At 39.7% G+C, this 12,154-nt stretch overlaps 1 protein-coding gene across 2 annotated transcripts in view; it reads right to left on the reverse strand.

Annotated features, from left to right (window-relative positions):
* Nucleotides 1-12,154, reverse strand: part of MRTFA (myocardin related transcription factor A) — a 119,478-nt gene that overhangs the window by 94,798 nt on the left and 12,526 nt on the right. Inside the window, exon 2 of one of the 2 annotated variants that reach the window (XM_056797388.1) lies at nucleotides 10,868-10,914. The exons of the other annotated variant lie outside the window; for it this stretch is intronic. Coding sequence (XP_056653366.1) covers nucleotides 10,868-10,907 — 40 coding nt within the window. The 5' untranslated portion in view covers nucleotides 10,908-10,914. The remainder of the gene's footprint in view (nucleotides 1-10,867; nucleotides 10,915-12,154) is intronic. 2 annotated transcript variants of the gene reach the window in all.

Here is a 12,154-nt window from a genome sequence, read left to right on the forward strand (position 1 = left end):
CACTGGAAGAGGAAAGGCTAAAAGGGGAGGAAAAAGCATTTCTCATATAATCATGGTGCCATGTTGACATATATAGGAAGGAGGAAGGGGGAAGGAGTGGTGGAAGGGAGGGGCTTGTGTGCTTGCTCTGTCTCTCTCTCTCTCTGTCTCTCTCTCTCTCTCTCTCTCTGCTGAGAATAGAAATACATTTCACCATGGAGAAATAGAAGGGAATGGTGGGGTGTGGGTAATTAGGAGGAGACTCAATTGAAAAGGAAAAAAAGAGTCCCAGGCAAAGCAAACTCTACAGGTATAGGTATTCTTTTTGACATGGCAAGGAGGGTAATGTGAGAAGGTGCCCATGAACTGGGTACACAAAGCATCTAAGGTCATTTCCCCCAAGTCTATTCCACTTCCACTGATCCTCCCTTCTGTCTCTTAGTCATATTGTTTTGATGTCCAGTTTTATTTTAGTTTAAGATCTGGTAGTTTAAGATTTAAGGTGCTGCTACGCCCTCATCCTTCACATTTATTTTTTCATTAGTTCTTTTTGTATTCTTGATCTGTTGTTCTTCCAAATGAATTTTCAAATAATTTTTTCTAATTCTATAAAGAAGTTTCTTGGTAGTTTGATAGATGTAGCACTGAATAAATTAATTTGGGTAGGATTGTCATGTTTATTATATTAGCTCATCCTACCCATGAGTAATAGATGTTTTTCCAATTGTTCAAGTCTAGTTTTAGTTGTGTGGAGAGTGTTTTGTAGTTGTGTTCATAGAGTTCCTGTGTTTGTCTTGGGAGGTAGATTCCATTGTGGGACAATCCAATGTAATGGACTTTGCTACTACAAAACAATCCCAAGGGACTTATGAGAAAGAATGCTATCCACAATGAGAGAAAGAACTGGGGAGGAAAAACACAGAAGAATGTAGGCTTCTTCAAAGCAACAAACAAGACTGCTTCTTTCTTCAGGGCCTCAGAACCCTAAACCAGTACCCAACCCATACTAGACCCTAAATTCCTAAGGGCAAAAACAATTTCATTTTTGTATTTGAATCTCTAGCACCTGACCAGATGCCTAGAGCACAGCAGGCCCTTCATAAAGACCTGATGGACTGACTGATAAGAGGGCACCCATTAGGACTAAATTATGGATCCCTAAAGTATCCAGGGATAAGTTTCTGTGTGTCATATTTTCTGGGCTCAGGCACAGGGCTAAAGAAGAGTCTAATGCCCATGGACTCCTGTTATCCAGTGTCAGCCTCAGCCTGGGCTTTAATGGATTTCCTTAAAGGAAGAAAGGCCCATAAATTTTGCTTTATTAATTCCATGACTATTATAAAAACATTTAAAAAATAAAATACAAGTGGAAGCCATGAAAGGAAAGCAGCATATTTTAAACTGCCTCCTATGTTTACCTTTCTTCCACAATTTTGATTTAGGGGAATGTTTCTATATCAAGTATTCAGGCAACAGCTTCTAGCAACTAAAGGATAATTCAGTGTTGTGAGGACTTCCATCCCCAAAGGGAAAAGGAAGAGGTTAGAGAAAGATCCAAGGAGAGAGATTATTGCAAAATCCTCTGATCTGAGCCTATAGTCTGAAAGGACCCCAGATAAGGACACCTGAGTCAGAATGAGAGCAGTAAGAGGCAATAATCCAGAATAAAGATGACTGCAGCCAACCTTCTGGCTGCCTACCAGTCTTTTGAAATCATCATAAAGGCCAGAGAAGATAAAGGAAAAGGCCCAGAGGAGGATTATAGGAATTGTAGCCAGATAACCAGCCAAATTTTACACCCACTCTTGTACTGTTTTCTATAGCCACTTCTTAAGAACTGCACCAATCTGTGGAAGCAAATGGAAAAACTCAAAAGACTAAAAGGAGGTATTTGGGGAAATGCAGATGTCTCTTTCATCTTCTCTGTCATGAAGGTCAGAGGGTGGAGTAAGGCCTGTGTTTTAGGCTCAGATTAACACATCCTCTGTGACCCTGAGCAAAATCTTTTCCCCCCCTGGGTGCCTGACTTTTCTTAATTTTAAAATTTCAAATATATTATTTATTTTGAATATTCATTTTTCTAAAATTTTGAGCTCTGAATTCTCTCCCTCTCTCTCATCCTTCCTCAACCCATTGTAATGGCAAGGAATGTGATATCAGTTACATACATGAAATCATGTGAAACATGTTTTCATATTAACCATTTTGCCACACAGAAAAAGGCAAGAAAAATAAAGAAAATGGGAAAAAACCCAACAAACCATGCTTCAATCTCTACTGATTCCATCAATTCTCTCTCTGGAACCAGAAAACATTTTTCATCATAAGTCCTTCAGAATTTCCTTGGATCACTCTATTGATCATCATATAATATTCCTGTTTTTGTGCATGTTTTCCTGGTTCTGCTCATTTCATTTTGTATTAGTTTAACCCCAGATTTTTCAGAAATCATTCTGCTCATCACTTCTTATACCATAATAGTATTACATCACAATTACATGCTAAGACTTGTTCAGCCATTCCCCATTCAATGGACCCTTCATTTCCAATTCTTTGCCACCACAAAAAAAGCTTCTATAAATGATCCTTTCTTTTTTTCTTGGAGCTCTTTGGGACACAGACCTAGTAGTGGTATTGCCAAGTTGGAGTATGCACAAGTTTACAATCCTTTGGGCACAGTTCCAAATTGCTCTCCAAAATGGTCGAATTAGTTCACAACTCCACCATTTTCCTTTTCTGTCATATTAGCTAGTCTGAGAGGTATGAGGAGCTACCTCAGAGTTGTTTTAATTTAAATCAAGTTGTTCTAATCTAAATCAAGTGATTTAGAGCATTTTTATATGACTATAGATAGCTCTGATGTCTTTTTCTGAAAACTTTCTGTTTATATCCTTTGATCATTTATCATTTGGAGAATGATGTTTACAAATCACGGGCTCTGTTCCCTATGCATTTGGTTTTGGTCTCTATATACTTCTTTTTATCAGAGAAACGTACTATAAATTCTCCCCCCCCCTCCCAGTTTTCTACTTTCCTTCTAATCTTGGCTACATTGGCTTTATTTATGCAAAAACTTTTTAATGCAATGAAAATTATCATTTTATATCTGGCAATTTTTGTCAAATAGTGAATTACTTTCCCAGAAGCCAGGACCTTTGCTTTTATCAAACATTAGATTAATATGGTCTTTTACTACTGTGTATCATGTACCTAATCTATTCCTATGATCCATGACACTATTTCTTAGCATTGTATCATATTGTTTTCATGATTACCACTTTGTAATACACTTTGAGATGTAGGCTACCTTTCTCTTCACATGCTTTTCTATAGATTTCTTCATAATCTTGACTTTTTGTTCTAGATGAATTTCATAATATTTTTATAGCTCTACAAAAATCATTTTAGAAAGTTGACTGAGTTTGTCTTGGCAAGTAAACACCTGAATGTTTTATACTGTCTACAATTATTTTAAATGGCATTTTCCTTCTATCTCTTCCTGTTGAACTTTGTTGGCAATATATAGAAATGCGAGGTTTATTTTAAATATTACTTATAATATTTAACATTATATTATGTGGGCTTATTTTGTATTCTGTAATTGATGCAACTGCTATTTCAACTAGTTTTTTAGTTGATTCTCTAGGACTCATTAAGTAAACCATTATATCATCTACAAAAAGTGATCGTTTTGTTTCCGCATTGCCTATTCCTTCCATTTTTTACCCTCCTCTTATAGCTAGAGCTAGCATTTCTCATATGATATTGAAAATTTGTGATGTTAACTGGCATTCTTGTAATAACCCAATTTTATCGGAAAGGTTTCTAGCTTCTCGCTGACTATTTTAGATAGATACCACTTAACATTTTAAGAAAAATTCCACTTATTAATTTACAATTTTTTAAATAAGAATGACTTTTATTTTGTCAAAAGCCTTCTTTTTTGTAACTATTGAGAAAATCATGTGATTTTTGTTATTTTTTAATTAACATGAGAATGTTTATCTGTTCCTGGTATTAAAAAAGGTCATGACATATTATCTTTGTGATATATTGCTATAATCTCCTTGTTAGGATCTTATTTTAAATTTCTGCCTCACTATTAATTAGGGAAATTGGTCTATAGTTTTCTTTCACAGATTTTGCTCTTCCTGGTTCAGTTATCAGCCACCATATTTGTGTCATAAAATGAATTTTGTATAACTCTTTTGATTACTTTCCCAAAAGGTTTCTATAGTATTAGAATTCATTAAATTAGAAGTAGAATGACTTAATTATTTTTTAGAATTCACCAGTGAATTCATCTGGGATTTTTTCTTAGGGAGTTCATTTATGGCTTGTTCTATTTCTTTCTTTCTGAAGATAGGTTTATTTAGATATTCTTTTATCTCTTCTGTTAATCTGGGCAATTTATATTCTTATAAATATTCATTCATTTCACTTAAGTTTTCAGATTTATTGGTATATGTCTGGTCAAAACAGTTCCTAATAATTGCTTTAATTTCCTCTTCACTAGTGGACCTTTCAACCTTTTAATTTTTGATACTAGTAATTTGGTATTCTCTCACTTTTAAAAATCAAATTAACTAATGGCTTATCTATTTTATTGGGGGGAGGGTCTGCACAAAGCCAATTCCTAGTATTACTTACTACTTTGATAGTTTTCTTACTTTCAACTATATTAATCTTTCCTTTAATTTTCAGATTTTCCAATTTGGTATTTAAGTTGTGTTCTTTTCCAATTCACTGATCTGCTCTTTCTCTCTTTTATTGAGGTTAACTGTTTATAGAGATAGAGATTTTCCTCTAAGTACTACTTTGCCTACATTCCATAAATTTTGTTATGCTGTCTCACTGCTGTCACTTGTTTGATGAAATTGTTTACTGTTTCTGTGATTTGCTCTTTGACCCATTCATTCTTTAGGATTACATTAATTTCCAATTAATCTTTAATCTGCTTTCATGGCCCTTTATTGAAAGTAAATTTTATTACATTAAGATCTAAAAGGATGCATCTAAAATGTTTCTGCTTTTCTGTATTTGTTTGAGAGGTTTTAATGTCCTAATTCACTGTCAATTTTTAGGAAGCTGTCATGTACAACTGAAAAAAGATATACTTCTTTCTGTTTACATTAAAATTGTTATAGAGATCTATCATACCCAAGTTTGCTAAAATTCATTTCAACTCTTTAACTTCTTATTTACCGCTAGTTTTATCTAGTTCTGAGGGCAAAGCCGAAGTATACCACTAATATAGTTTTACTGTTTTTATTTTCTCACTCAAGAACTTTTCCTTTAAGAACTCACACTTGTGCTCTTTGTCTATATGTATACTCCTAATTACTCTAATAAAAATAAAGTTCTTATAGAAATACAGAGTTTAACCTTACTGAATCCCTTAAGATTTCTCTTTCATGTCTACTTTTTAATACTTCAAGGCTTTTTTTTTTTAGAGTTAAATTTTCTATTCAGATAAGGACTTTCCATCAGGAATGCTTGAAAGTCCTTTATTTCACTAAATTTCCTCCCTCCACCCCCCCTTAAGGATATTTGCTGGGTAGGTTATTCTTGGCTATAATCCTAACTCCTCAATCTACCAAAATATCATATTCCAAGCTTTCCAATTCTTTAACGTGGAAGTTGCTATACCCTGTATTATGCTGACTGTGGTTCCAAGATATTTAAATTGTCTCTTTCTGGAATATTTTCTCTTTGATCTGAGAGCTCTATAATTTGGCTATAATATTCCTATGAGTTTACGTTTTGGGATCTCTTCCAGGAGGTGATAAAAAAATGGATACTTTTAGTTCTTATTTTATGCTCTGGTTCAAGGATATCAGGGTTTTCTTTGATAATTTCTTGAAATATAATACTTAGGCTCTTTCTTTGATCATGACTTTCTAGTAGTCCAATAAATTTAAAATTATCTCTGTCCTTGATCTATTTAACAGGTCAGTTGTTTTTCCAATGAACTATTTCACATTCACTTCTTTTTTTATTGTTTTTATTTTGTTCTATTGTTTCTTGATGTTTCATGGAGTCATGAGCTTCCATCTGACCAATTCTAATTTTCTTTTAAATGAGCTTTTGTATTTCTTTTTTGAATTGTCCAATTAGACTTTTTAACGGAGTTCTTCACTTCAATGGGTTTTTGTGCCTCATTACTTGGCTAATTCTGGTTTTAAAAGTATTATTTTCTTCAATATTATTTTTGATTTCTCTTTACTAAGCTGCTGACTCCTTTTCCATAATTTTCTTGCATCTGGGCATACATGTATAACCAAAATCAAACTGCCTACCATCTTGGAGTGGGGAAGGGAGGGAGGGGAGATTTGGAATTCAAAAGTTTAGAAAATGAAAAAACAATTATTACATATAATTGAAAAACAATATGTTAGAAATAGTTTTCTTTCATTACTCTTGTTTCTTTTCCCAATTTTTCCTCTATTTCTATTATTTGAATTTTTTAAATCTTTTTTGAGTTCTTCCAGAAATTCTTGTTGTTCAGGTGTCTAATTCACATTTTTCTCTGAGGCTTTGCTGATAGTTGTTTTTACATCAATGCTCTTTTCTGAGTTTGTGGCTTGATCTTCTACCCCTATCCTTTTTATGTTGTTTGCTCACTTTTCCAGTCTATTTCTTGATTTTGATTTTATGTTAAAAGTTGGGATCTATTCCTGAGGGGTAGGGGGCACTATCCCAACCATCAGGTTTTTTTCTGTTGCTGTTTCTAGGGGGTCTGTAAAGTTTTCAATGCTTCTGAGGTGATATGATCCAAGGAGAAGTATGATCACTGATCTCCTGGCTTGTGCATTGATCTTTATCCAAGAAAGGCCTTGTTCCTCTGCAGCCTCAAAGACTAGCATTCATTCTTCTTTGGTACAGGTTCCCTGATCTCCTGAAGCTGCAACAGTGCTCCTTTCTGCCTTGGAAATAAGACCAGGGCCACTGTTCCATTGTGAGAGCCTACAGGTATTCTTTGACACCCTAAAACCATGAGCAGGGCCCCTGTTCCACTGCAGCTATTGCTGCAGCTGTTTCCAAGGTCGGATGCTGGTATTGCTGCAATTCAAGTTACACTTGTGGCCGACTATCACCCCAGTATCACAAACCTCTCCTGCCAACCTCCTAATTTGTCCTGGGCAGGAAAAATGTCTCACTCAACCTTCTATTGGCTCTAACACTTCAGCATTCAATATGGGACATTATTTTCAAGTTGTTTGGAAAGGAATCCTGGGAGAGTTCGGCTAAATTCCTGCCTGTACACTCTGCCATCTTGCCTTTGCCTCCTGTGATTCTTTTTGTTAAGGTCCCTTCCAATATGAAAATTCTACAACTCTATAAGCTTAAATTCATATTAGACAACCTATAAGACAGAAGTTTTTGCAAGCTAAAATTTCATTTAATGTCTGAAACCTAATCAGAAACCTAAGCCTTCCATAAATTAATATCGTACATATGTATAAACAGTCATGCCTCGCAATTTAACATGGTTTCTAGCAATTAATATTTTAACTTACTCTATATCTTCTTTTTCTGCTATTTTTCAAATAAATTTATTTTTACAAGGGTTAATAATCTGTTCCTATCTCTCTCTCTCCCAGCTCCTATCCCCACCAAAGAAACAGAAGAAAGGGAAAAAACAAAACCCTCATCAAAAATATTCATAGTCCAATAAACAGATTTCCCAAATTGGCTGGTCACACATGAGAATGGATGACTCTGCATTTTCAGTCTTTTGCCTCTCCTTCCACACTGAAAATTGAGCAGCATATTTTACCTTCAGTCTACTGAACTCAGACTTGATTAATATATTGATCAGAGTCCTTCCTTTTTTAACTTTTTTTTTGTAATGTCACTGTTTAAATTGTTCTCTTAGTTTTACTCTTTGTTTCTTCATAGAGGTCTTTCTCATTTCTTCTGAAACTGTTCCATCGTTTCTTATAGCACAATTACTATCCTGTTACATTCCGATACTATAATTTCTTTAGACATTTTCCCATAGAAGATAAAAAAGGCAGCTATCAATACTTTTTGTTTGCATAAGTCCTTTTCTCTCTTTCTTTGATCTCTCTGGACATGTAGGTCTAGAACAGTGATGGTGAACCTATGGTACAGTGCCAAAGATAGCACATACAAACAATTTCTGTAGGTACACAGCTGCCCTCCCCCAATCCCATCCCTAGAGTTTGTTACTAAAAGGCAGAGGGACTCAGGCAGAGCTGCTCCCCTCCCCCTCTCCACCATACCTGACAACATTTTTTCACATCCTATGCCCCTCTGCCCAGCAGCCCAATAGTGGGTAAGGTGGGTGGCTCACAGGCACCAGAGCTAAAGGGGAGCAGAGTGCTTGGGCCACTCCCCTCCCCCTTTCTACACTTGCTGAGGACATTCTTCACTTCACCCACCCCTCCGCCCAGCAGTCCGATGGGAGCACTTTCTCCCTCCCCTGTGTGGGGTAAGGGGGCAGGCAGGATGAACCTGGCACTTGGTAGGGGAGAGGGGCACGGCATGTGGTCTCTGAGTGGGGGCGAGCACAGCACTTGGGGGGGGGGGCACTCCATCTCTAAAAGGTTCATCATCACTGATCCAGAAAGTCTATCTTGCTACCTATTTTTTCACCATCAACTCCCTTGAATTTAGTCTCATTCCATTTCCCAAAACAGATAAGCTCACAAGTGATTATAAAGTCCATCCCAATACAAATAAATATATACAATACAAAAATAAATATTTATTAAGTGTCTACCATGTCCCAGGGGTGTGTGGGGTGCTCAGGGAGGGGTAGTATCTCTGGTATGGAGGGCTTGTCGTGCCCTCCTAGGGCAGCTCTCCAGCCTCGGACCCCCACCTGACCCCCAGCTCTCACTGGTGGCTCCCAGTAGCTGCTAGCATGCGGCAGTGGCCACACCCTGGGCAACGGCTTCGACAGGCCGGCCAAACCTTGTGAGGGTAGCCATTGGGTCGTCGACCCCTGGTGAACCAGGGCTTTGCTCACCCAGCATGTGAAGACTGCTTCGGCAGAACAGATGGAAGAAACCAATAAGAAGGTTCAACGGCTGAGAGGGCGACGCAGCAAAGCACTGTGGAGTGCTCAGGGCGTGTTGGAGCACAAAAGACAACACGGCCATCCCATGCAGCTGAGGAAGTCTCCAGGTGTAACGACTTTTCGTGCCTCTGGACCCAGGCTTCCAACGCCGAGAGAGTGGGACTGTCTCTGTGCACCGACTTTTCCACTTAAATCTCCTTCACGCACAAGTGTCTTTGTGCACACTCCTCTACATCACAGATGAAAGCGCACAAAGACGATTGTCATCCTCGGTTACCGAGAGACTACTACTATAAACTATACTATGTCCTAGGCTCAATGCTACACAATGGGGATAAAATTAATAAAAATAAAGAGTCTGTCCTAAAGGAACTCACAATCTAAACACTACACATAAAAGGAAACAGGGCACATACCCAGGGGAACTTGGGGGGTCTTATTCCAGAGAGCTGAAACTGGACATGGCACCAGATGCAAAGTGGAGTAAACTGAGTCCAGTTTCTGCCTTCTATAAAGGAAGGTATTGGGAGGAGTTTGGTACTCTGCTCTCCAGCCCCCCAGTCAAAGGAGAGAAGAAGCGGAGGGAGGTAGGGCTGGAGTTAGCAGTATGATCTTGCAGTGAGAAGTAATGAGTTTATCCTGGGAGAAGCATCTTATTCCCTGGAGTTGAAAGCAGGCAGAACAACAGATGCAAAGTGAAACAGGAGATAAAGATATAATCTTTCTGCTATTAAGGATTATTTGCTACAGCTGGATTGCTACCACCAAATACTTCACCCACATTCCTCTACCCTTGACCCAGTCATTTTCTCCACAGCATCAGCTTTAAAAGCCTTCCTCTTGTGCACCTAAGCAGTACAAAGTTTTTGGTTTTATAGATGGGACAAAAAAGAGAGGAGGAAAATGCTTCTCTCTGCTCCTGGTTTCTCTGGAGGACTATGTGCAGTGCAGTGGACAGAGAAGTTACTGAGGCTCCATACCCACTTCATGACTTTTCTTGGGCCCTGGACTTTCTGGAGACGTGACAATATCAGGAACACTGAAAAAGTAGGCAAGAACCCCAGAGGTGAAGAGGGAGTCACCAAGAATGGGTCTCTCTCTCACACACACACACACACACACACACACACACACACACACACACACACACACACACACACACGACATCCATTTCTGTTGAACAGAATTAAATTGCAAAGTGCTAGGCAGGTGGCATGAACCAAGAAATGGTGCCTCCTTTCTGCTTTTACATCAGACAAGCCTTTCTAAATATTCTTTGTCCTCAGTATTTTAGGCTTGATCTGAAATACAGTTCCATAAAGGTTATGGTCAATGGCAAATATAGTATAGTAGCCTAGTCATCTTGGTAACAGCTCTTGAACACATCACCTCCCCTTCTCTTCTCCTGGCGTAGGCCTTCATCATTTCATTCTTGCCACCTGCACTGTCCACCCTCCAGTCAGGGGTCAAACGGACCGTCCTCGAGTGTACTTGGCCCGCTGTCCCTCTCGCATTCCAATACCAATCCAGCGGTTGCCACGAGAAAATACAAAATGCTCTTTTGGGCATCCAGAGCTCTTCATAACCCCCCACGCCCCTCGGCTCTCCAGTGTTTCTGCACCTCACACCTGCCTCCCCTACATATTCTGCAAGCCACTGACACCAGGTGCTTCACTATTCCTTCCACAAGAGGCTCCTCCGCAGCTCAGGCAGCTTCTCTGACTGCTCCCCACGTCTGCAATGCTCTCCCACTTCATCTGTGCCTTCCGCTCAAGCCCCACCTTTTAAAGAAGCCTTTCTTGGTCCCTCTTGATGCTCTGCTGATTATTCCTGACTTACCCTTTCTGGAGCTCTGCATGCTGTCTCCCCGCCGGATCATGAATGCCCTGAAAACAAGGACGGTCTTTTAGCCCTTTCTGTATCCTCGGGGCTCAGCACAGAGCTGGGCCCAAAGCAGGCTTTCATAATAAAGGGCCCACGGCCCAGAGGATGGCACGCCAGCCATACACACTAAAGCCACCTTCGTCTCCTTACCGCTGGGAGAGCTCAGCCGTCCAGACCCGAAGCCCAGGCCCGTTGGCTCGGGGTCTCCCAGGCCTCTTCCGCCAGTCTGAGAAACGCTCACAAGGCGTGTTGCTCGGCCTCAGTTTTCCCAAGCTCACTGTGCTCCTCCTCCAACACCAGCCCAGAGTGGTCATCACAGCTTCGGAGGGCGCCTAAGTCATAGCAGGGTGCGTTACAGCCCACTAATGCTGCCGACCGTGAATCCCAAGTTTCTGAGCAACCAGAAGCTCTAACGGCACGCTCAAGACCGAACAGGGAGCGGGAGGATTTCTTTTTTTAATGTAGAGACAGCCTTGTCTACGAGATCCTGCAGCCAAATGCTGGCTTGTTCCTGCTGCATTGAGGGGAATTCCTAAACCCAGTCTTTCCAGTGCCAATACACCAAAAGGTTCAGAATAAAAAAAGGAACACTGAGGAATAACCCAGCAGCAGTCAAACATGAGGAGGAGAGTTTGCCGCCTTCTGCTTCTGCTTCTCCCCAAAGGCCAGAGCTAGGAAAGCTAAGAGCAACGGGGAGATTCTGATTCAATGCACAGAAAAAACTTCCTTACAGCACTGGGAATTGCTGTTCCAAATGGGCTAGCTCAAGGGGGAGGAGTTCTTCCCTAGAAGTTTCCAAGTTGAGGCTAAAGGACTATTTGTCAAGGAGGCTATCAGAGGGCTCCCTGCTCAGGTCCGATGGCTTCAGAGGGCTCTTCCAACCCTGGACTCTTGGCCTCGTCCAGCTCTCCTGGCACTCTCTCTAGCTACATGTCAATCCCATAAAAGCTCCTGGGGTCTTGCTCTAACAATATTTAGGCTCTAGAGCACGAGATCTCCTATGAGGCAGGCCCATCACGGGCAACCTTTCAAAAAGATTCCTTATAATGAACCAAAAGTAACTCGTCAGAAAGTAACTGAAGCAAAGTTTTGCAGTTACCATTATCAGAGTGGGATCCAGAAAATTAATGTAGAGGAAAAAAATTCCCCATGCCAATAACTGCCTTCACATTTTAGGCCTACTGATTTCTCTTGAAGCCACTGAGCAGCTGTTTCAATTTTTCTAAACTCCATCGCATTGCC

Source organism: Monodelphis domestica, chromosome 5 (genome assembly GCF_027887165.1).
Source record: "Monodelphis domestica isolate mMonDom1 chromosome 5, mMonDom1.pri, whole genome shotgun sequence".
NCBI lineage: Eukaryota > Metazoa > Chordata > Mammalia > Didelphimorphia > Didelphidae > Monodelphis > Monodelphis domestica.